Source organism: Lactuca serriola, chromosome 6 (assembly GCF_051521515.1).
Source record: "Lactuca serriola cultivar US96UC23 chromosome 6, Lser_US96UC23_V15, whole genome shotgun sequence".
Classification (NCBI taxonomy): domain Eukaryota; kingdom Viridiplantae; phylum Streptophyta; class Magnoliopsida; order Asterales; family Asteraceae; genus Lactuca; species Lactuca serriola.
In genome coordinates this window covers 147,902,338-147,927,643 of record NC_136413.1, presented here as the reverse complement: position 1 = coordinate 147,927,643, position 25,306 = coordinate 147,902,338, and the positions used below count along the sequence as shown (strand labels likewise).

The window sequence follows — 25,306 nt, the reverse complement described above, 5'->3', positions numbered from 1 at the left end:
TTATTTTATAATTAGATTTACCTCAAAACCTAGTAAAAGGTAAAACATTAACAGTTGATTATAACAAAATTAAAGCATAAAAATCAGTAGCAGAGTTTCACATGTGGCTACATTGCATAAAACAGATACAATTTTGTCCTGTAATTAATAACTATTAAAATGTGCTCTTGTTTTACATGAATATATATATATATATATATATATATATATATATATATATATATATATATATATATATATATATATATATATATATATATATATATATATATATATAGGGAAAAGTGAATATACCTAACAACCTTATATAAGCTTAGGTACCTAACTACATCATACTATGTAATTTTGTATCATATTTGCATTGTAATCACCCAAAATTCTTAAAATTCAACCTCATAACTTGATTGCTTTCAAAATCTTTGGACTTTCACCGTTATCTTCCTTCAAATGACGTCTTTCTATCGGAGACCCCCTGATGGGCTTCATATACTACCGTTACAAATCAAATGGTGTAGGAGGAATATAATAGTGAATGTCTGAAAATTTTGGAAGTAAATCAAGTTAAGGGTTGAAGTTTAAGAACCTTAGATGATTGCAATGGAAATATAATTGAAAACAATATAGTATAATGCCGTTAGGTACCTAAGCTTATATAAGGTTGTTAGGTATATTCACTTTACCCATATATATATATATATATATATATATATATATATATATATATATATATATAATTAAAAAATGAACTTATGTTGTTATTTACTTGGATTTTAACTTTTCTATTGAATCGTTGCATGTCAATTTTGTATTAAAGTTGGCAAATATTCTTGGAAAAACTCATTCGTACAATTGCCACTTTTGATCCAAAATTGCTAAGTTAAGTCCAACATAGGAAAAAACTACCTTACTTTAAATTTTGGCCCACAACGCCGGATTGAATTACTGTAAATTTCTTGTTCCAAAAACCATTTTGTTTGTAAGATTATATTTTACATCTAATTTCTACATTATCATGGCTTATATTTTACATCTAATTTATGGCTTATATTTTACATCTAGTTTAACAAAAAATTAGTCAAGATTTTGAATAATATGGTAGGAACAAATCATGCTTAAAATAAATATATTATAAACAAATCTGTGTTTTGTTGGTTTTAGTTTCAAAAACAATATATATTGGTTTATCGTCTTGTTTGCTATCATTTTGTTTGATTTGTATAAGCTAATTTGGTTTTTTCATAAGTTTTATAAATATACCTTTTTATTGTCATTTTCCAATATATAATTATATTATCATTTTCTATTTAGACTCGTCGTTCACAATCTAATCTAACCTAACACAACCCAAACTAAACACAAACTTTCACTTAGATTAAAAAGCCAACCTAAATCATTTTTATTGAACAATTATAAAAACCAAATATCCTTCCCTCTGTGTTTTTTATACTAGGAAAAAATGCATTGTGACTGATAGATTTTAGGAAGGTTCTTTTACAAGTCATTGTTGATCTTGCCTTCATGAATCAGATCTAACTTCAGAGCTCAACAACCTCCGGAATGACTTGTCTTCAGTACAGCTGGTCAACGGTGTTGATATTTGGGTGTCCTCCTTAATTAATGTTTCCTTAATCTGTGTGTTTTTAATCTGTGGACAATAATTTTGGGACGGATGGAGTATTAGCTTATTAGACAAAATTTAATTTTCCAATGAGCATGTCAAAGAGAGTCTTTAACCTTACCTTGCATCTCCTACTATTTTTTTAAAAGCTAAAAATCATTGTAGAATTTATTTTCAAAATCTTGGATTTAAATTCATATTGCTAAAATACATTTATGGCTTTTATTAGAACATCTTAGTGGGTTTTTCCTTATATATATTTATATCCTAATTATTTTATATTTATAATTTTTTCCTTATAGGGAAAACTGCAATCAAGTCCCTATGTATTGCCTGTATAATCGATTTAGCCCTTATATATTTTTTTTTGCAATTTAGTCCTAAATACCTGTAAACGTAATCAAAACGGGATATTTAATAGGTTAGCCGGTATCCCACTGGTACTATGCGCATGTGGCACCTTATGTGTACAAGTGAGTTTTACCCTTCCATTTCCACTGCATTCGACGTCTGGTAAATCGATTGAGAGAAAAAGTTAGAGTTTTTACAGAGTGATACACGAAGGAATTAAGGTTTTACTGACAGAAATGAAGGTAAAACCCAATGGCTGTCGAATCAGAAGAAGTTCACCATGAGTCATCTGAAGAATACGACTCTGAAGAATACGAAGATGATGAGGAGGTGCTCGATACTGAGCACATAGATGTGGAAATGGAAGAAGATGATTTCAAGACACAGGGTAAAGAGAGATGCAAGGATGCTTTCCTTAACTTCAGTTCTGATTATGAAGATAATGAAGCCAATGAAGACAATGACTTAGTTGATGAAGACGAAGAAGGGTTTGGTTCAGAAGAGGAAATCGATGACACAGCAGGGGCTAATGATCTTGATTTGGGAGATGCGGTTGGTGCAGGCTTCCCCATTCACGACCCATCGGTTAAGTGGAATAAGATGAAGCCCCTTCTTGGTGAAAGGTATGAATCACCACATCAGTTGCAACAATGTCTCACTAATTATGCTATTAAGTTAGGGTATAATATTAAATTTGCGAAATGTGACACTGTGAGATTAACTGCCAAATGTGGTTCTAAGATGAAGTCTCAACCCTGCCCATTCAGAGTTCATGCTTCCTGGATGACTCAAGAAAGGTCTTTTCAGATTAAAACCTTAGTCGATGAGCACAAATGTGTTAAAAATTTCAATATTTCAAATTTACTGAGTCCCAGATGGCTAGCAAGACACTTTTTGAAGGAGTTGATAATGAAACCTAACTTGAAGTGTAAGGAGATGCAATCAAGAATTAGGACCAAATTTCATTGTGGTGTGTCTTGGTCTAAGGATTACAGAACAAGGTGTAGAGCAATGACCATTATAGATGGTAAACTCACAGAACATTATGCTAGGGTGTGGGACTATTGCCATGAGTTACTAAGGTCAAATCCTGGTAGCACTGTCCAAGTTGGTGTCACTGTAAATCTAGATCAAACAACATACTTTCACAAGATGTATTTGTGTTCAAGGAAGGTTGGAAAATAGGGTGTCGTAGGGTAATTGGTCTAGATGGATCTTTCTTGAAAGGGACATGTAAAGGAGAATTACTCACAACAATAGGGAGGGATGCAAACAACCAAGTTTATCCAATTGCTTGGGCAGTTGTTAACATTGAAAACAAAGCTAATTGGAAATGGTTTCTGGAACTGCTCATAGAGGATCTTAATCTGCTAGATGGAGGACGGTTTACTGTAATTTCTGATCAACATAAGGTTTGTAATTTCTTAGCATATTTATGATTTTTCCTTAACATCATCTTATATGTTTATGTATTCATTAAATTGTAGGGATTGTTTGAAGCAACCAAGGAAATCCTACCAAATGTGGAGCATAGACAGTGTGCAAGACACATATATGCTAACTTTAGGAAGACCTATTCTGGAATGGAGTTCAAGAATATGTTCTGGGCAGCTTCCTTATCAATTGTAGAGAGTGAATTTCTGAGGAAAATGGATGATATAAAAGAGGTTAATCCAAATGCTTATGAACATCTGATCGCAAGAGATCCTCACACATGGTGCAAGACATATTTTAGGACTGATGTAGCATGTGAGGCAGTTGAAAATGGCATTGCAGATTGCTTTAACGCCATCATATTGGATGCTAGAAAGAAACCCCTTCTAGCAATGTTTGAAGAAATTAGGTTGTACATGATGGATAGGTTCTACCATATGTTACAAAAGGCAGAAAAGTGGGAATCAGTGGTTTGTCCAGCTGCTATAAAAAAAATGAACAAGTTTGGAGAGGATTTGAGGTTTGTCTTAGCATTTTTATTGTTCCTTGTTATCATTATTCTAATTTCATTGTTATGATTTCATTTAGTAATGCCATTGTAGGAATTGGAATGTGAATCCAAGTGGACCATCTATTTTTGAAGCCAGGAATGGATTAGAAGGGTACGTGGTTAACTTACAAAGCAAAGTGTGCAGCTGTAGGCTTTGGGATATCTCAGGAATTCCATGTGTACATGCACAGTGTGTAATATTATTCACTGGACAAGATCATGTTCATTTCATAAGTGAGTGGTTTAATGTGGACAAGTTTAAGGCCATATATGCAAACAATATACTGCCTGTGAATTGTAGAAATTTATGGCCTAGAACATCATACATAAAGCCTCTACCCCCTTTAGCTAGAAGAATGCCAGGGAGACCAACTCTGAAAAGAAAGAGGCATGCCACTGAATCTCAAGACAAATACTCCCAAAATAAGATGAAGGTTACTGGAATAGGAAGGACAGTCCAATGCAAAAATTGTCTTCAAAGGGGTCATAACAAGGCATCCTGTAAGAATCCCAAGGTCACACCAGAACCCAAACCCAAGAAAAAAAAATGGGTAGACCAAGATTGGATCCTGATATCAGTCATTGGACTAGAGGTGGTGTAAGAGGTGGTGTCAGAGGTAGTAGAGGTGGTGCAAAGGGTAGTAGAGGTGGTAGAGGGGGTAACAGAGGTGGTGCGGTGGGTAACACAGGTGATGTAGTGGCTAACAGAGGTGGTAGGGGTAGTAAGAGAGGTGGTAGGGGTAGTAAAAGAGGTGGTAGGGGCAGTAAGACATCTGTTGGAATTGAAGGTGGTGGAGTGGCTGAAGTTGAAGGCGGTGGAGTTGAAAATGAGGATGACACTATTCCTGAAAAATATTTAGTCCATTTATGGAAGGCAATGCAAGATTTAAAACTATCAGGGTATTCAACTGAAGAAATTAAAAAGTCACTTAGTCTGACAGATTCACATATGAAACAACTCAATGATTACAATGACACTATTGAACAAGTTCTTCCTATGTCTATGGTAAACCCTCTATATTACCTTAACGTTTACATTCATTTATGTTATTAATTGTTTGATGTTTTATAGGAAGAGGAGTATCCACCTCAGACTGAGACACAAGATGGGGCTGAAGAAATTATCCCTGAGACACAACCAGAAAGTGAGGAAGAAGAAGAAGGCATTAATGACACCCATGAATTACCGGTACACCTTAGGATTGTGAAAAGAAGAAGGCCCTCTGAGAGGATTGTTAAAACCAAGCTGAAGAAGATGGGATGTGTTGGGACTTCTTCAAATTCAGCATTGGAGTTGGATTAGGGTGTTAGGGTGTTAAGGGTAGTAAGGGTATTTTGGTACATCTTTTGTGAATGCTACTTTTGTGCATCTTTTGTGAATGCTACTTTTGTATATCTTTTGTGAATGTCTTTAAATTACTGATAACCATATTTTGTACATCTTTTGTAAACACATTGAAACATTGTGAATGCCCTTAACATGGTTGGTAATGACATATTGGAGTTTGTTGTTTAATTATTTTAGCCACAAATGTGCATACTTCATGGTTATATTTGATAAGTGTACACCATTTATGCAAACCAAGAAGGGCACCAGCAGCACCTCTGTAGTAAGATATTGTTATTGATCTAAATGATTCTTGACCAGCCTAACAAATAGATAAAGAAAAAAGAAGAGATTTTTTAAGATTTCTTGTTATAATAAATGTAACAAGGGAATAAGGTATAGAAGAAAAGAAGGAGACAAACTGTGTCCTAGATTTGGAGCTTTATTGGTTTGTTGTCAATGGGGATCATTTTAGTCCCAAATTCAACACCAATCGTTAAATCATGGTTATATTTGTCAAGTGTACACCATTTATGCAAACCATAATAACATATTGCCATTTCATTAACCAAAACATTACATGATCCACAAGAACATTTATCCATTACATCATGATAACAAACCAAAAGATTACATCATCCCTACCATACCATAATACCCTACAACTTACACTAAACTAAGCATACATCATCCCTACAATGAAACAAACGAAACAAACCATCATCCACTTGCAGAATCCAAATTCATTACTAGGCACATGTGTATTGTCACGCATTGCAATTTGATTATCAAGTTCAAGAGCATTCACAGGGGCAATAGGGACATCAACATTCACAGCGGCAATAGGGCCATCAACATGTATTTCACCTTCATTAACAGGGTTATTGAAAGGAATAGCTACACCCCCATTAGCAACAGCTCCTAACTCATACATTCTTTCTTTATACCACTTATTCAATAGTGGTGGGTCAATCCAACGAAAATACCCACAGTCCTTCTCTTCATCCTACATAACATAGCAAGATGCATGTTTTTAATATAGAAAAATGGGAAATTTAGAGGATTAGAAGAATTTGAGTGAGATTTGAAGATTCTATACCATGTAATTTGGGCAACCAAAAAACCTCCGACGTGGATTCTTTCGAGTCCATGATGTCCACATTCCAACCCTATCTCCACAATAGCACATTCTGATGTTGGTGCTTGACGAACTCGACATCGATTTCCTGTTGCCAATTTGCCCTAATCGTTCGCTCCTTTGACCGGAGAATGAAGAAGACGATCTCGATTCAATGATTTAGCCCTCTTAAATGGCACGTAGGATGTTATTTAACATGATGACTTCCACGGAAGCTGCCACATCAGTTAGATACCGGCTAACCTATTAAATATCCCGTTTTGATTACGTTTACAAGTATTTAGGACTAAATTGCAAATATATATATATATATATATATATATATATATATATATATATATATATATATATATATATATATATATATATGGGCTAAATCAATCATACGGGCAATACATATGGACTTTATTGTAGTTTTCCCTTCCTTATATAACTATACCCTAATTATTTCATATTTATAAGTTTTCCTTTTCCTTTCATTGTAAATACGATTTTCTTTGATCAATAAAGCTCTACCTATCTTTTGGTGCTAATCTTTCATGACACCTTGAATTCGGTGGATTGTGACACTAAGTTATTCTATTATCATAAAAGGTTAATGTCATAAGACATAATTTGCTCTTTAGATCATTTATTTTTTAATTGTATGCCCAGTTAACAAACTCATGGACCAAATAGTAATTCGAAACATCATTATCAATTAAACATAAAAAATAAATAAATAAAATCTTTACTCCATTGAAAATGGGATTGTTATGTTCATCAACTTCAGGCGATTATCATTGTCATTATTTTCAGCAATCTCCTTCAAACTAGTCCAAGATTTTCTTCTTTTTCTATTAGTAGATGCATTCACTGATTTTTCTGCATTTTGATCATTTGCCACTTTCTTCTTATCCCCTGACCTATTCCTCTTCTTCTTGGACTCCAACAATGTCAATGTTGGAATTGCTGGATCAGAGTCGTTTTTTACTAAAATACCCATTTTACCCTTGTCAGTAGACCCCAGTGGATCTAGTATAGTGTTTGGTTTGGGTTTTGGTGGATTTGTGTTTCTTGGAGTGCCTCTTTTCATATTTTTGTGCATACAAAAATGACAAGTGTAGACAATGTTGTTTTGAGGATAATGAGAAGCTTTCTTGCCTTTGTGTCGAGCTTTTTGCTTGTTTTTTTCAATTCGGATTGTACAATTGTAGCCAGGATGAAGTATAGTTTCACATCTACACAAGAATCAAATGGTTACATCAGGTTCCATTAAGAACACAAGATATGACCAAATTGCCCTTCATAGTATTGTGAGAAAAAAGAGAGTACCTTTGACAAGTAAACAAGGATGGATCAACTGGTGTTGCCAAAGCCTCAGAAGAAGCAGCAAAATGGTGACTAAAAAAGGCACCCAATGAAGGTATGGATGCATCATGAGTGGCCCACATTGCAAGATTCTTTATATGTTGTAGTTTTAATGAAGATTTAGCATTTGTCTGTTTCTTCCCTGTTGAAGCTTCTCTGATTGTGACTGACATTTGAGGTCCAGAAATTGCAGTGGAGGATCCTTTCTTGCCCATGTCTCTATAGTTTTCTGTAACTATGGTGGACTGGATCCTAATGAGCACAATGAAATAGTTGGAAACTAGATTGTTACTTTTGAATCTTGAAAGCAGTAAGTGAACAAGGCATGGATTGTCTTGTTTGCTATATGTATCTTTTCAATAAACCCTAACAGTTGAATGTAGAAACATTTAAGGGTGTTTGGCTAACACATTTTAGCATAGTAAGTAAGTCGCTAATGAAATTTTAACCATGTACAATTGATAGCCTGTTATCAACTCAAAATCAGAAATCACACAGCTTATTAACACAAAATCAGTAATCAGAAAATCAGAATGTATTACCGGAGATGAAGTCAGGTTGTCGGAGATGATGACGACAGTCTACGGCGGCAGGCGGCAGCGATGGTCGATGGCAGCAGGGTGAAGGCTTCAACGGTTGTCGATTTCACCGGAGTCTGAACGAGAGAGAGAGAGAGAGAGAGAGAGAGAGAGAGAGAGAGAACTTGTGTCGGCGTCGTCTCCCAAAGTCTCAGCAGCGATTGTGCGGCCAAACCCAAAAAGTTGAGTAAACTAGCAAAACTGGTCCTTGTAGTTTGTAAAACACTATAAATATGTCCAAAAAAATTTCAAATTTGCATTATTGGTCTAAAAGAACCAAAACAAAAAACATATGTTGATTTTGTCCCTACATTCAATTGTGGTTTATTTATTCCGTTAAGTAGGGGTGAGCAAACCCGAACCAAGAAACCGAGAAACCGACAAAAACCAACGAAACCGAAACCGAAAAAACCGAAACCGAATCAAAACCGACGGTGTGGGTTTTAAATTTGTAAAAACCGACTTTTCGGGTTCGGTTTCGGTTTTGCCCCCAGAAACCGACCCAACAACCCGAGAAACCGACCCCTCTTTAAAACCGAGAAACCGACCCAGCAAACCCGCAAACCCGATGCTTTTTACTGATTATTTTATGTTTATATATATATATATATATATATATATATATATATATATATTAAAAAAATAAAAATAAATAAAAGAAGCTTATGTGTTTTTTTAATTATTTAACTAATTGTTACATTTCTGGAAAATGGGTTCAAACCCAAACCCCATGGGTTTAAACCCAAAAACCGTAAGTGTATGGGTTGAACCCAAAAAACCGAGAAACCGCCCAAACCGATATCAGAAACCGAGAAACCGAACCGACCAGAAACCGACCCTATTGGGTTCTAAAAACCAGAAACCGATCATTTACGGGTTGGGTTGGGTTGGGGTCCAAAACCAACCCAAACCGACCCATGCACAACCCTACCGTTAAGACATGCTAAGTTGAAAAGATTTCCCACCCTCGTATATTTTCTTTTAATTATTATTATCATTAGGTTATAACATGTTATAACCACGATTATAAAATTAATTAAATTTATATATTTAAAAATCAAAATTATTAATCAATTATTTTAAATAAATTATTACTTAAGAGATAATTTTTTTAGTTATATAAAATTATAATCGTTGATTTAAATAAATACGTGAAGTTATATCACTTTATAGTTTTTATTAATTTAATTTTATTTTTTTACTCTAATGTTATTAGTTTAATATAAATAAAATGAAAAAATTTAAAATTTAAAATTTAATGTAATTAGGATGGAAAATTTAAAATTTAAAATTGATAATTAATATATTGACAAGTGACATGATATGGGACATAAATATTAATGAGAAGTTCTAATATAATGACATTTGTCAATAGGAAAATTAACCTATTCATTTATTAGAATAGAGATTATTATGATAGACTTATGTGGGTCATGCATATATCTTCTTTACTTCATCATTTAATGTCTCATTCCTTACATCATTGTTTAAGAACATTCGTTTCCAACCACCGACATTGCCTCCACCTACCACTAGTCATCTTCTCCAGCCTCATCCTCAATCAAAAGCCTATAGTTCTGTCCATCGTCCTTATCTTCGGTCCCTATACAATGCTCGCACTCTATCATGAGTATCGTCCATCTTTAGACCCACACCGTCCCCAACCACAAGCAATCTCCTCCATATATCGTTCATATCTTCAGTCCCCATACGAGGAAACAACCTAATTACAAAATCAAAAGAAGCTTCACATAAATGATGAGAGACGAAGCATTGCAGCAAACAAGTTGAATGACATGTACAAAAACTAAATAGAACCAAAACTTAATCCCTAAACTGAATATGATTATTTTTGTTCTTTATCTGATAATTGTTACCTCTGATGTTGTTCTTGTTCCAATCATACACTTCTTATTATTTCTTTTCTTGCTAAAAGACAACCTAGCAAGTTACAAGAGAGAGTGTAGACGATGATTGTGTATAAGATGTGACAACATCTGATTGCTCCGTTTTATTATAAAAGTCTACGCCACCGATATCGCAATCAATTTCAAGCTTTATACTTCGAATGGTTGAATATTGCTTAAATCTTTGATGTTTTTATTTAAATCTTATTAGCTATTTGTAAAGTGGGGAACTGAAACTAATTTAAATCTTAGGTATTTTTAAATTTATTGGACTCGGTTATGTTGGATTGAACAGTTATAGAATATTTTTTAAAATATAAAAATATTGATGTGTTCGTACTTTATAACTAGATTATTTTCAATAAAATAAATTCTTAATATTTTTAGTATATTACTTTGTTCTCATATAATATATAGAAATATATCTAGCACAATTGTTCTTAAAGCAATTCCAACTAAATATACAAGTTATGATCTTTCTCCAAGTGATATTTGGATATTGGATTTATAAATTAACGAAACTAACCTTTTATATTGCTCGAACCACAAGGGTAATTGTTATTTTAACAAGTTTTGCGGTCCTAAAATCCTAGCATCATTGAAGGGAGCAAAAAAGCAACTTTGCAATTAAAAATTTTAAACTTGCCTTCATTGCTTATTTTCATATTCAACCATCTAGGTATAAAGATTGTCAGTTTACTTCCCTGAGAGTTTGAAAATGTTTTTTTAAGTGATTATTATTCTACAAATTTAACTCATTTTATAGCATTTTAATCTCAATAGTTTATTATATTTTTGTCTTTTTTACAAATAGATCTTAATTCTTTTTAGAAAAAACATCATAAATGATCCATGTGGTTTCCTAAAATCTAAAGTTTAGTCCTTGTGGTTTAAAAACGTCATAGATGGTCTCTGTGCTTTCAAAACTTTTGACAATTGATCCTTATTGCTAACTCCGTTAATTTTTGTCCGTTAACTGAAGGGTATTTTCGTCATTTCACTAGCAAGGGCCATTTATGATGTTCTCATTTTTTTAAAAAAAAAAGAAAAAAAACAATATGCAAAGGTAGGGTTGTTCACTATTCAGATAAAATCGAATTATCAAACTGGACAATTTGGATTGGACTATTTGGTTCGGATATTTGAATTTTTGGATTGGTTTTCAACAAAACCGAATTAGTATTTTGGATTTCGGATTGGTTTTGGTTTATAAAATAAGAACCGAATAGTCTAAAAAAACGGAATAAACATTTATTATTTATCTATTTATAATATATATCTATAATTATTTATTAATTTTGTAATTTATTTTTTCAAATAGGTTCAAAATGTTTCACCTGATAAAAAAAACATTAATATTCATTTTCTCTCGAAATTTTTGTATCTATAAAATATTTAACTATAATATATCTTCTTATTAGGTGTTTATAAATTTCAAATCACAACTAAATAATTTGTTTTTGCTTCTTGTGTAAAGTTGAGTAATATTATAATTATATGTCGTTTTAAAATGTTTCGGTTTTTGAAAACCGAATTATAAAAACCGATCCAACCGAATTGTAATTGGATCGGATCAGATTAGATTTGAATTTAGTTTGGACAATTCGGATCCATATTTTGAAAACCGAAATCAATTTGGATTTACTTGATTGGATCGGATCAAACCGATCCATCCAAACGAACACCACTATGCAAAGGGTCTCTTTCTGCACACACCGTATAGGCATATACCCACATGTACACGTTTACTTCATCTTCTTCCAATAAATTATAACACATCACACATACACACATAGAGGATGTGATTTGAAGCAACACGAAGGTCTCTTTTGGGCATATCGTTAAGATCAGTGACTTAAATCATCGAATTAACACCTCCATGATTGAATTAAATCATCTTGATTCCTCTTTCAAGAACTTGAACTCTCAATCGAAGAAACTTCTGTAACATTTTGTCTTCTCCGAAGATGGCATAAGCATTGTAGCACACGGGGTGACCTTCTTTGTCGAATTTGTTCATGTAGGCGACGCCGCCTTTGAGTTCTTTAAACCCTAGTTCTTTAATTACCATTAATTAGGAACTCACATAGCCTTGGAAATCAATGGCTTAGCTTACTAGAATTTGCTCAACGATAATAATGTCATCAAATCGTGTTTCACTCCTAAACGTATTGTATGAAGTACACAATCAAACTACCCCCTTTTCAATTTACGATTTCTAGGGCAAATCCAAGTATCGATTGCAAGGCTAAGGAAACGGCTGGTTCTTCAACATGTTGGGCATTACTGGAAGGATCGTTCTCCATTTATCTTTTTTTTTTTTGTATCCAATCTCTCTTCAAACACATAATCCGAAATGAGAGTCCATTCATCTTTTTGATGACCTTCTAGGCTCTAAAATGATGAATATTTCATCTGATTGTCACTGAATTGCAAGATTAGGACTGGACTAAAATTTAGATGATGAAGAAGAAAAACTAAGGCTATTAGCACAAACTAGGGCAAGAGTAGCAGATCCAAGCAATAGTGAAGCAAATAGCAAATATTGTATTGACATTTTTTGTCAAACACATCCTCCTGTAGCCAACCACTGAAATATTCGATTGCATGAACTGTGGTAGAGTTATTGCTGCTGAAAGATTCGCTCCTCATTTGGATATTAGAGATAGCATATAAATTCAAATGAAGAAAAAAAACCCAGCTGGAAGAAAGAAAGACCACATATAAATTCAGAGAAGAAATCATACGTTCTGTTGGTCAAATGCTTCTTCAAATTCACTTTTCATGTCATTATTGTTTGTTACCATAGATGTTAGCTTAGATCGACGAAAATGAGAGAAGATACTAGATAATGAAAAAGGGAAGTAGAAGTTTAGGTATGTGTGTGGGAACTTCGTAAGAGATACCCTTTGCATATTGTTTTTTTTTTATTTAAAAAAATAAATAAATGAAAACATCATAAATGGTCCCTTGTTAGTGAAATGCCGAAAATACCTTTCAGTTAACAAACAAAATGTAACGGAGTTAGCAATAATGACCAATCATCAAAAGTTTTTAAACCAATATGACTAAACTTCAGATTTGAGGAAAACATAGGGACCATTTATGATGTTTTTTTTTTCTTTTTAACACAAAAAAAATCTCTACACTTATAGACATGTATATTTTGCTACTAGTTTGCACAAGTGACATCAATGTTTACAAATTGTAAGTCATAAACTATAATTATATGACATTTGAGTTGTTGAATAAGAGATAACAACATTAAGAACTAAAGCATTATAAATATCAGTCACAATTATAATTTTTTAACTTGGATTTTACTTATCATTTAATTAGTATTTTCTCTGATATCTCAACTACAATATGATAAAAATATAAACTGCGATTATAGTCCAACTAACCAACTTAAAATGACACAATCCGGATTATGACTTCACTCATGTGTACCATGCAAAAACAAATAGTAATAATGGTAAAATATACATATATATTTATTTGTTTTATATGGCTAATCAATTATTTTGTTCTAGAAAGATGTTTGTGGACTTATTTGAAGAAATAATGATGATTTTATTAACAATGTCTTGAATCTATATTTTGTATTTCTTTCGTTATTTTAATCTAGGCAAATTATCTTTTAAACAAAAGAAAATGAATTAGATTATAGTTCAACAATATAAAATACAATAGCTTGCTTTTATATATGGCATATATATATATATATATATATATATATATATATATATATATATATATATATATATATATATATATATATATATATATATAGCTTCAGGTTCATTTGAGACCATTCTAATTTTGTGATACCATGAGACCAAATCTAAAAATAATTTTAAAATACAAAATAAATGAAAAAATCTAAAAATTCTTTTTTTTAAATATTATTTTCGGAGCTTGAATTAACTAAAAAAATAAAAATAAAATAAAATAAAATAAATAAATAAAAAAATCCCGTTTTTAATATATAATATTATATATTAATAAATATTATTTTATTGGATTATTAATTTATTTTAGTTGATTTCGTTTATTTTTTTTTGTTGGAATAATTATTTTTTATTGAATTATTATACATCAATACATATAGTTTTTAATAAATAATATTTATATCATAATAAATATTATATTATTGGATTATTAATTTTTTTAGTTAATTTTTGTAATTCCTTTTTTTTAATTATTTTTATTGGATTATTACTTTTAATTTATTATTTTATTCATATACTAAATATTGTTTTATTTGGATTATTAATTTATTTTAGTTAATTCTATTTTAATTTTTTTTGTCGAAGTAATTTTTTTATTGAATTATTATAAATCAGTACATATAGTTTTTAGTATATAATATTTATATCATAATAAATATTAGATTATTGGTTTATTATTTTCTTGCAGTTAATTTTGTAATTTCTTTTTTTAAACTATTTTTATTGGATGTTTACATTTAATTTATTATTTTATTCATATACTAAATATTATTTTATTGGATTATTAATTTATTTTTAATTTATAATAATACTTCTTGTTAATTTTATTGGTTCCACCACAAATCGTGGGATACGCAAAATCGTCGTCTCTCATCATCGAAATCGTTAGGATCACTTCCAAACACCTTCATTTCATGTAGCTTATAATGAGAAACCATAGGGAAAATATCACCACCATCACTCGGTCACCACCACCACTTATAATTGTTATAGGGGTTTGTTGTGCAATATGTGGGATATGAAGGATTCCAGTGGATTATGAAGAGGTTGTCGCAGGTGGCTACCAGCAACGCTGGGTGGAATAGGGTAGGGTATCTATTGAACCTCCGATGTAGGTGTTTGGAGGTGATCCTGCCAATTTTTAACGATGATAAGTGATACTTTTATGTATTTCGGCAACTTTGTAGTGCTAATAAAATTAAAAATAATTAATAGTATACATTAAAAATAAAATAAAAATCCAATACGATAATATTTATTATCTTAAAAAAAATAATAAATTTAAAAGTAATAATTCAATAATTTAATAATTCGAAAAAACAAAAAAGAAATTACAAAAATTAATAATCTAATAATGTATTATTTATTATAATATAAATATTATATATTAAAATTAATATTTATTGATATATAATATTCTAATAAAAAATAATTGCTCCAACAAAAAAGAAATTATAAAAAGAATCAACTAAAAGAAATTAATAATCCAAAAAAATAATGTTTTGTTATATATAATAATCCCATAATATAATATTTATTATGATATAAATATTATATATTAAAAACTATATGTACTGATTTATAATAATTCAATAAAAAATAATTACCTCGACAAAAAAAATTTAAAAATAGAATTAACTAAAATAAATTAATAATAAAAAAAATATTTAATATATGAATAAAATAATAAATTAAAAGTAATAATCCAATGAAAAATAATTAAAAAAAGGAATTACAAAAATTAACTAAAATAAATTAATAATCCAATAATATAATATTTATTATGATATAAATATTAATTATTAAAAACTATATGTATTGATATATAATAATTCAATAAAAAAGAATTACTCCAACAAAAAAAAAATTAAACGAAATCAACTAAAATAAATGAATAATCCAATAAAAGAATATTTATTAATATATAATATTATATTATAAAAATAATATCTATTAATATATAATAATTCAATAAAATAAAAAAGAATGTATGCAAAAATGGTCCTTATAGTATGGTAAAAGACAAAACTGCGAAAATGGTTCCTGGGGGTAAAATTGTTATTTTAAGGAAGTTAACAGCCAACTAACGGATGAGGGACCAAAACCGCAACAAAACTTGTTGAAAATGACCATATCTGCAACTTTTCAAACGTTTAGACTGTAACCACATAAAATGAGAAACCACAGGGACCTTTTTTGCAGTTTTGTCTAAAACAAAAGAGTTATGTATTTATTTATTTTTATTTTTTTGAACGGCAAAACAAAAAAAGGTTATGGATTCATAAATTTGCTAGATATATAAAAAAAAATTGAACGACAGAAACTTTATTAAGAAAACGTTAGCAAAGAAGTAAACAAAAACGAAATAAAGAATCAGAAAAACAAATGATCAAAAAACTAACATACGATTATAAAGCCAATCCACCCAACTAATTTCTCTACCCTTGAATTTATTACTACTCTATAAAAAAGATTGACTAACCAAAATATCCCAAAAGTCCTACTTAAATGAAAAGAAACCAAAAACAATCGAGTTTCTGAATAACTAGACAAACAATCATATTGTGAAAAATACAGTCTCAAGAAACATCTTAGTAATATCATTTAACCGCACCGAGTCAAGCCCTTTTTAAAAGGAGGGACAAGAGGACTTCTTAGTTGATAATTAACTGTGGAGAAAAAAAAAATTAAATGCTTTTATATATTATTTTTTTTTCTTTTTAAGTTTGTTAATAAGCATTAAGCAGGGGTTCATTTTCATATTTCTGAATTCATAGGGCATAGAATTGAGCATTTACCCAAACTTATAAAGGGGCAAAATGATGAATCTTGGGTCAAAGGAAACAAGATGCTTTTGGGTTTTGGCGGACATAACCACAAAGCATGGCGTCTCACTCTCACTCTTATTATTCATTTCACAGAAATATGAAAAACTGTGAATCTGTGATACGCACACATGTGCGTGTATAATACAATAAACATATATAAAAAGAGAGAGGGAGAGAGAGAGAAGGGTAAAATTAACAGTAAGCAATAGCACCCCTCTCACTGCAACTCCTTTCTCTCTCTCTCTCTCCAATTCTCTTTTTGTGCTTTTCTGTTGCTTGAATAATTGCAAGCCATTGTTGTTTTCTCGTTGTTTTACCCACTACCCAGGTCTATTTTTCCACAATGTACTCGCGCTTCTGGGATCTTATCTAAGTTTCTGAAAATGGGTATGCTTCAAACTTCAAAGCTTGACAATTTGAAGAGTGACCGAAGTTATCGCCATTTAATTTGTTGGGTTTGAGATAACAATGTCTAATTTGCGAAGAAGATTGAGCTCAAGAGATTTAAAGATATGGTTTTTAGTTTGTTTAAGGGATTTTTGTGTTTTGAATGCTTTGGAATCACGTCATTGAGATCCGTTCACTGGTGGGCCTCTGCCTTTTCCCTCAACAATCATTTGTGCTTCGTCTGGCTTCAAATGCAAGAGTAAGTATAAAGATATCTACTTTTTTTTTTTTAAATCATATTTTTATCATCCATGCTTGTTTATTTTTACTGTTATTATTATCATTATTATGTCTACCACCTGTTTGATAATTTGTCTGAGAGAGTTGTTAATCTGGTTTTTGAATTTTGATTTGGAGTTTCTGTTTCTTGGAATTGAAATTAGGGTTCTTAATCTTTTTCTTTTTCTTTTTTCGAATTGCTAAAGCCACATGCATTGCTTATCATATGTTGCTCTGCCAAGTGTAAGTTCTTTACGCTTTTTCTTTGAGTGTAGATAAATCAAAACGTTAATTACTGTGCTTTGAAACTTGAGAAAGTAGCAATTCATCCTCAATGTTAGCAAAGTGGTTAAGTACTTTTCATGATTTTGCTCTGTTTTGTTCATCTTTTTTTTTTCCACATTAAATTGTTATTTGAGTTTTGTTTTTTGTTTTTGTTTTTTTTTCTAGATCATAAATCAATAGATGGCTCAAGATTTAGAGCTGGATTTTGAGAAGTATTGTGTGGTAGAAGGAAGTCCTAAAACTGTTCTTTTATCTCCCAATCATTCAAAAACCGAAAAGAAAAAAGTTAGAAAGAAAGTAATTATAACTCAAAACAAGGAATTTACAGAGATAAATTTACATCGATACCGAAGTCAATCATGTCGTGATGCTCGGTCAACACGGTCAACGGGGGTCAATGCAACACTCAAAAGGGGTTCTGTATATCAAAGTTCAAAAGAAATAAGTAAAATAAGTGAGAAAGAAACCGAAGGTAGAAAAAAGATTGAATTTTCAAGAAATTCCACTCCTTTACCCTTCGAATTATTCGGTTCCTTATGTGATTCAGAAGAAGATGATGCCTTGTTAGGCTCTCTTTCGAGGTCATTTTTGGAAAATTCTATAAATCCAATCAAGAAACAAGAAGATCAACAACAACAGCATCCTTTATGTACCCCTTTGAACAAATCTTTATCTTCAAGATTGGAATTACAATTACCCCATTCACCTTCTAAAAATCCCAAGAATCGTTTCAGTCCTTTAAAAAAGATGTTTGACCCATTTGTGAAGTCAAAATCCCAGAAAAGTCCTTTAGGATTTAGCACCAAAGAACATGATGAAGCCACATCAGCTGGATCAAAGAACATTACTTTACAAAAATCATTAATACATGATATTTCATATGCTGATTGTGATTCTTGTGGCTCGATTGTATCATCTTCTTGTTTAAATGGGGTTTTGAAGGTGGAAAACGAGAATCAGCTGCCTTATTTTGAGTTTTCATTAAAGAATTCAAACGATGTTTTGGTGGGAAAAACATCAAAAGTGGGAAATGGTTGTGATTGGGTATACACCTTTCACACTACTCAAAATAGACGAAAAATCAATGAATTTAAAGATAATAAAAATAAAGATCTTACAAAAACAGTTGGCAAGATGCGGGTTTCGTGTTATTTATGTACAGAATTAGTTAACACAGGAGCTTTTGATAACTCCATGGTCAATGAATTTGTGTTGTATGATCTTGAGGGAATAACTTGCAAGTCAAACAAGTCAACAAATGAAAATTTTGTTGGTGATTTGCATTTGGATCTTGAAACAGCAGCCATTGTTGTGCAATTTCCATCATCTGAGAAAAGAGAAAGCTTGAAATGCGATATGAATAAGAATGAATCTGCAAAAGTGAGTGTTGTGATCCCTTCAGCCAATCATGGGTTGCCAAGTGGCGAAAGTCGTGGGCCCTCACCGTTGCTTGACAGGTGGCGATTAGGTGGAGGGTGTGAGTGTGGAGGGTGGGATATGGGGTGCCCTCTTGTTGTTCTTAGCAACTTTAGTCTTCAGAAAGAGGAAGCTTGTAAACATCCAGTCAAACTTTTTATAAAGGTAAAGCTTTTTTTTTTTTTTTTTTTTCAAGTTATATTGTTGACTCTTATTAGAATGATTTTAAATTGATTGAAGAGAATAAATCACATTGAAGGTCGAAAAAGATTGTTAATTTTAGAATCCTGAAAGGTGAAAGTTTGACTTCAAAAGTCAACCTTTGGACTGTATCTCTTTTCTTGAATCTTGATTGATAAAAAAAGGGTGCTTTTAATTTTCTATATGGCTTTCTCACTTTCTCACTATGTTAAATGATCGTAAATGGAAGAATTTTGTGAATGAGTCACATTAAAGATTAAAAAAGATTGTTAATTTTGAATCTTGAAAACAGGAAGTTTGACCTCAAAAGTCAACCTGTAGACTATCTCTTTTCTCGATTGAAAAAAGGGACTATTTTTAACTATCTTTTTTGGGATCATATTATGACACAGGGAAGTAAAGAGAACACACCAGCATTGACCATGAAGTTGACCGACGAAGGGCAATATGCAGTTGACTTTCATGAGCAGTTGACCTCACTACAAGCATTTTCGATATGTGTTGCTATCTTGCACACTACAGAAACATCGATTCTTGTTGATCATGATAAAAATCGAGAAATGTTGCAATGTGATTCTTTGCGAGTCTTTGTTGAAGATGAAGTCAAACATTTGATTGAGGCTGTGGTAGAAGAAGACAAAAGAAAACCAGTCAAGAACGAATTCCCACCTTCTTTTTTGGTCAACCCTCCGTTTTCTCCAATGTCACGTGCATGATTTTCAAAAGGGTATCTTGGGTTCTCTAAAAAGATTGAAAATTTCCACGATTTTTAATGATCTTGAGAAGTTAAGATAGAGAAAAGTCAAAGATGTTTATGTTAGTCAGTTGTAGTTGTAGTTGTAGTGGATTTTCTTTCTTTTTTGTGTAATTTATATGAGAGGTTAGAATTGGCAACTAGGATTTGAATAGCTTTAGAAGAAATTTTTGTATCTCTAGAGTAATAATATTCATCCATCCACTTTTGGATTCTTAGTGTTTGTAATATTTAGTAAAATCAGGTTATTATAAAAATTATCGATTTGGCAATTAGTTTCATCATTCATGCAATGTTAATGTGTTTTCTATAGTTCCATTCGTAACATTGTGATCTTGATTGACTTTTGAGAGTTAGAAAACCATATTTTCAATTGGGACACTAAACTTTATTTAATCAAAGTTTTACCCCAAAGGCTAAATGTTTTAACTCTTTACTACTCAATTAGAATTGTTTCGTAACAATCCAACTCTTCACTCCTCATTTACCTTAAATTTCATTTCGGGATAATTTATCCCTTTATAAGTTTCCTTAATACATGGTTTTATACTTTTATATGATGTGAATATATTGAGTAATGACGTAAATAGATATTACTTTGATTCAGAAAGGCAACACAAACACCTTTTGTTCTTATTTAATTTTTATAAATATTTAATATATTTTCACATAATAACCTATTTGGGATAAAGAAAATGTTTTTAGAATAAAAACAAGCCCAATATAATAAATCACCATAGATTTGGCCCAATCAACCCATGTAGCTAGGGTTTTTTTAATTCAATTTTTACACTTATTTATAAATTAAATTAACAAATTCATACATAATTGAAATTGTCGCATATAATCTTTTACATTAAATAACTCTTAAATGTTCAAATGTATTGGTAACATTGGCTTGGACTATTACTATATGAAAAAAACATGGTAAACCTCATTATTGGATAGTTCACATCAAACATATTTCATGACTAATCATGTATGAAGTAAATAGTAAAATGCCAGCAATATTTTGAATATACTAGATTTTGTACTCTATATTAATTAATATTAATATTATGTAATGTTTTTAGCAAAACTAAAAAGATCATACTCTCACGTGTTTCATATGTATTAATCAAATTTCACAAAATTGTTCGTGATTACCATATCAATTCCTAACATATATACATAATCAATCATCGATTCCCTTTAGCTGTATATATCTAAACAAAATCGGAAAATATATAATCTATCACCTTGTTTACTTCTACAAGCAAATAAGACAAGGGTAAAGTTGGAAACAACTAGTAGAAAAAGCATACTAAACATATATTAGGTTGAAAAATAGTCACACAACTTATGGCTGAAATCTATATGTTCTAAAATATCTTGTATATGATATAATTATGTTTTGCATGATTAAAATTACTAGACTAAGATTAATATTGTGTTAGCATTAAATTAATATTGTATTTTTTTTATATAATATGGTCACAAGAGGATGGTTTATCTTGCAATTTGCATGAAGAAAGTGAAAGATATCTACTTTCATTAAACCGAAATTTATTGTAATAATTTATAGAAAAAAACATGTTAGTGATAAAACCTTATAGCTAAAAGAAAGAACTTTCTTGTAATCAAAATCAAGAAAATTATTTAATAACATTTAATGGAATTCCACTTCAGGAAACATATTCACTCCCCTTCGTGTTTACTTTCTGCTCTCTTTCCCTCGTGTTTCGTATTATATACTATATAGACCACTGGACAACACAAAACCATTTCAACAACAAAGTTTCTTACAAATTCCATATAAAGAAAACCCTAGAAACCAAATGTTTTCAAGGAAATTGATGCAGAGAGCGAAAGATGAAATTCTGTTTCTTGAATAAAGATTGATCCTTTTTTCATCTTCTTTGTTATGGAGGTATGATGATATCTTGCATTGTTACTCATTTTTAAGAGGGGTTTGTAGGTTTTAATGCAATATGATTCTTGTATATTTTGTTTGTTATGATTTTACGCAATTTGGGCTTGATTGCTCATAGGGTTCATACTCAAAACAATTACATTGACATTTTGATTATCTTTAGGGTTTGATGTTGGGTATTTGGGTCCTTCTCTTTTTGGTTGATTGTTCTGTTTTATGCCCAAAGAGTTCCTTTTTTAGCAATAGTTTGACTTAAAACTGGTCAACTAGCCGAATCTTTATGGCATGAAAATGAAATATATGAGTTAGAGTGTTCTACTTCACAATGTTGAAAATTTTCAAACTTGTGTCTTGTTTCTTCAAATTCCATGTAAAAAGTCCGTAATTCAGTGTTAAATGATCTTAATTGTAACATATAAAAATTTATTTGAAGACAAACATTGACAACTAGATCAGCATATCAAATATCTGGGGTTGCAAACAAAGAATGTTGTGTCATATTCTGATTTTCTAGAATATTAGGGGTGGAGGTGAATTTTTGTTTTAATTTTTTTGTGAGAAGTTTATTTGTTTGTGAATGGTTCTTTGATTGAAGGTTGATTCAAGCTCTCATGGAGGTTCTTTAATGGTGTACGAAACATCTGTTGCAAGAAAATCTATTTAAAAAGTTAATTTCACACAAGTTGGATCAAGATTCGCGTAGACATATCAAATTCTAAAGTACCCAAATCAAGAAAATGGATGAAAATCAGAAATTTGAACAAATTTGGGGATTTAGAAGGAACGTTGATTCCTCTAGCGATGATTCAAAATCAAATTCTGATGTGGGCCATACTCAAGAAAAACTTCTATTGGTTCCTAATTTGGTTTCTCCTGAAATCGATCGAGTGAGTGAAACTGTTCAAGTTGAAAAAAAGCCAAAAAGAATCCGTAACACACCAAAAAAGGAAAAGAAAAACAAAAGAGAAGTGAAGACAAAATCAAAGAAAGATTCTTGTGCATCTTCTAACATAAAGAAGAAAGACAATAGTAGTAGAAAGAAAAAGAGTAAGTTTTTAAGCCAAATGACGGTTTCAGATGAATTTAGGATCTTTACCGAATCAATCTTGGATGATCTTAGAGTTGCAAGAGAGACCATGTTTGATAAAATGAAGAAAGAAATGAATCAAATCATGAAACCGAAATCGTCTTCAAGATCAAGAAAGAAAAAGGAAATTGGAAAGAACCAAAACCAAAACCAAAATCAAAATCAAAATCAAAATCAGAACCAGAACCAGAATCAGAACCAGAACCAGAAACCTCGGTCAAGAAAAAGGAAGACCACTCAAGAAAAACCGAAGAAGGGTATAGATCACCCTCAAGAACATGTTAACAATGAAGAAATAAAAGAACCCATATCAAAAAATCCAATCTTGATAGATTCTTGTGGTAAAAAACCGATCTTTACTAACACCCCAGATCATATTGTTACTTCTTCTTATTTGACTTTACCAATGGTTTTACCAAACTCAAGATCAAATGACACAAGTTTGAAACTTGAAAGAGGCAACTATCATGGGCATCAAGGGGAAGAACGAATTCAATGCTTCGGGTATAACAATAATGAATCTTTGTGTGTAGGAAATGGGTATCCGGTTGGATTAAACCATCATCAAAGATTTGATAATTTGAATAGTTTTGGGATCCCAAATCGAGTTTCTCAAGGGTTTTCACATGATGGGAATCTTTTAGGCTCAAAGATGATAAATGGAGGGATAAGATACACTGCTGGATTAGGTCATACAATACCTAATCATCTTGCTTCAAATGGCATTCGTAGTCTTTACCCAAACTAGTGTGGAAAAATGTGTTCATAAAGAGGGTTTTTGTGATTGAAAACCATGGTTTTTTTGGTTGTTTTGATGGTGAATGTAGAAAAAAAGATTTGGGGTTTGATAGTTTTGGTATGTTTTTTGTAGTGTTAATGGCGTTTTTTTATGATCTTGAAAGGTGGTATGGTTGACAACTTGACATTGGACATATTTTGTCCTGTTTTTTCCTTAGAACAAATAAATGATAATGAAAAGGTAGTTGAAAATTTGACCATAGTAATAGAAGAAAATAGATAAATGATGATAAGTTTGTAAAAAGTTATGATTTAATTAATTCCTAAGTCATTTTTGGTGTAAAGTGTAGGAAAAAAAACATTTATAGATAGCTTAGAATTTTATATTATGTGTTTGTTAAGTTTGATAAGTACAGAAAAAGAACTAAAATCTTAATCTTAAAGGTTAATCATTAAAATGCCAAAATAGAAGGGGCTTATCACAAAATGATCAATCATTTTTTTTTTGGAATTATCGTTTTGAAACAAAAAAAAAACACTACACACGATGGAAACAAAATCAAACATAATCAAAATATGCATTGTATGACACCAATATATGTTTTATAAGTTGACAATTGGAAACGCTCTACCTGTATTTATTTTCTAGATATTTCTAGATATAATAGTTTTCTAAAATGGTCATTGACTAAATATAGAAATGCAAGATGATAATCGTGCTTATTTTATTTAAAGTCCTGGATTTAAATAAACGTAATATAGATTGTTCATTATATCCTTGGATAACTGAACCATCAATTTGCGTATCACTAAACATTCGTTAACAAATATAGAAGAACCTCTATTTATTGATATGCAGAAAATTAATAAATTTTTAAGATTTTCTTTCGAATTGGCCAATAAAAAATTAACAGATTTCAGTAACATATATTCAAAATACCTCTATGTAAATATACGATCCCATAAAAAAACTTACTCAAACATAACCTAGACACTTTAACTAAATATAATTCTAGTATTGTTTGATTTTTCTTACAAGTTTAAAGTTAATCTCTAAACTTTTTAATGCATCCAATTTTTTTGGTGTTGTTTTGTCGAACTGCACTAAAAAAAGTTGTGAAGAGTTCTAAATGCGATAATTACTTCAGTAATTGGTTTCAAATGCATCGTATCGTCTTCAACTTTGTCACCACCATTATTTTCAATAATACTATAGTCATGGTTTTTTCTAAGTTTTGGACCTATGAACATGTATCATTTTCACCAAGAAAATCCAATAGGTTATCACATCTGCTTTATTGCGATAGTTGTCTGTATCGTTCCAATTTTATTGCGATAGTTGTCATCATTAATCACGAGCTCAAGTTATGAATATCGTTTTCACAAATGGGTTCATCTAAATTCCTTGAGACTCCATCCCCAAAATTTATTTTTG

General features: G+C 31.0%; 5 protein-coding genes across 5 annotated transcripts; 3 read left to right on the top strand and 2 right to left on the bottom strand.

The window, feature by feature from the left end:
* Window positions 1–2,221: 2,221 nt before the first annotated feature.
* On the top strand, window positions 2,222–4,019 carry LOC145060248 (uncharacterized). Its single transcript, XM_079007950.1, has 4 exons — window positions 2,222–3,088; window positions 3,139–3,381; window positions 3,457–3,923; window positions 3,992–4,019. The coding sequence occupies exons 1-4, from the start codon at window positions 2,222–2,224 to the stop codon at window positions 4,017–4,019; spliced, it is 1,605 nt and encodes a 534-aa protein (XP_078864076.1).
* Window positions 4,020–5,821: 1,802 nt separating this feature from the next.
* LOC145058737 (uncharacterized) lies at window positions 5,822–6,691 on the bottom strand. Its single transcript, XM_079006637.1, has 2 exons — window positions 6,380–6,691; window positions 5,822–6,286 (listed from the first exon to the last, which is right to left on the bottom strand). Exons 1-2 carry the CDS (start codon window positions 6,497–6,499, stop codon window positions 5,957–5,959), a joined length of 450 nt encoding a protein of 149 aa, XP_078862763.1. The 5' UTR covers window positions 6,500–6,691; the 3' UTR covers window positions 5,822–5,956.
* A 405-nt stretch (window positions 6,692–7,096) lies between these two features.
* On the bottom strand, window positions 7,097–8,526 carry LOC145057055 (RNase P Rpr2/Rpp21 subunit domain protein). The gene is made up of 3 exons (XM_079004820.1): window positions 8,311–8,526; window positions 7,733–8,020; window positions 7,097–7,638 (listed from the first exon to the last, which is right to left on the bottom strand). Exons 2-3 carry the CDS (start codon window positions 7,981–7,983, stop codon window positions 7,149–7,151), a joined length of 741 nt encoding a protein of 246 aa, XP_078860946.1. The 5' UTR covers window positions 7,984–8,020; window positions 8,311–8,526; the 3' UTR covers window positions 7,097–7,148.
* An 8,311-nt stretch (window positions 8,527–16,837) lies between these two features.
* On the top strand, window positions 16,838–20,406 carry LOC145057054 (uncharacterized). Its single transcript, XM_079004819.1, has 3 exons — window positions 16,838–17,458; window positions 17,929–19,344; window positions 19,773–20,406. The coding sequence occupies exons 2-3, from the start codon at window positions 17,944–17,946 to the stop codon at window positions 20,094–20,096; spliced, it is 1,725 nt and encodes a 574-aa protein (XP_078860945.1). The 5' UTR covers window positions 16,838–17,458; window positions 17,929–17,943; the 3' UTR covers window positions 20,097–20,406.
* A 1,407-nt stretch (window positions 20,407–21,813) lies between these two features.
* Window positions 21,814–24,065, top strand: LOC145057053 (stress response NST1-like protein). Its single transcript, XM_079004818.1, has 2 exons — window positions 21,814–22,043; window positions 22,642–24,065. Exon 2 carries the CDS (start codon window positions 22,784–22,786, stop codon window positions 23,879–23,881), a length of 1,098 nt encoding a protein of 365 aa, XP_078860944.1. The 5' UTR covers window positions 21,814–22,043; window positions 22,642–22,783; the 3' UTR covers window positions 23,882–24,065.
* The last annotated feature ends 1,241 nt before the right edge of the window (window positions 24,066–25,306 follow it).

Coding starts and splice junctions, on each gene's coding strand:
- LOC145060248 (XM_079007950.1), top strand. CDS start 2,222: ATGGCTGTCGAATCAGAAGAAGTTCACCATGAGTCATCTGAAGAATAC. Junction 3,089..3,138: donor CTGTCCAAGTTGGTGTCACT/GTAAATCTAGAT, acceptor TTTGTGTTCAAG/GAAGGTTGGAAAATAGGGTG. Junction 3,924..3,991: donor AAGTTTGGAGAGGATTTGAG/GTTTGTCTTAGC, acceptor GATTTCATTTAG/TAATGCCATTGTAGGAATTG.
- LOC145058737 (XM_079006637.1), bottom strand. CDS start 6,499: ATGTCGAGTTCGTCAAGCACCAACATCAGAATGTGCTATTGTGGAGAT. Junction 6,287..6,379: donor TTGGTTGCCCAAATTACATG/GTATAGAATCTT, acceptor TATGTTATGTAG/GATGAAGAGAAGGACTGTGG.
- LOC145057055 (XM_079004820.1), bottom strand. CDS start 7,983: ATGGGCAAGAAAGGATCCTCCACTGCAATTTCTGGACCTCAAATGTCA. Junction 7,639..7,732: donor TCCTTGTTTACTTGTCAAAG/GTACTCTCTTTT, acceptor ATTCTTGTGTAG/ATGTGAAACTATACTTCATC.
- LOC145057054 (XM_079004819.1), top strand. CDS start 17,944: ATGGCTCAAGATTTAGAGCTGGATTTTGAGAAGTATTGTGTGGTAGAA. Junction 19,345..19,772: donor CAGTCAAACTTTTTATAAAG/GTAAAGCTTTTT, acceptor ATTATGACACAG/GGAAGTAAAGAGAACACACC.
- LOC145057053 (XM_079004818.1), top strand. CDS start 22,784: ATGGATGAAAATCAGAAATTTGAACAAATTTGGGGATTTAGAAGGAAC.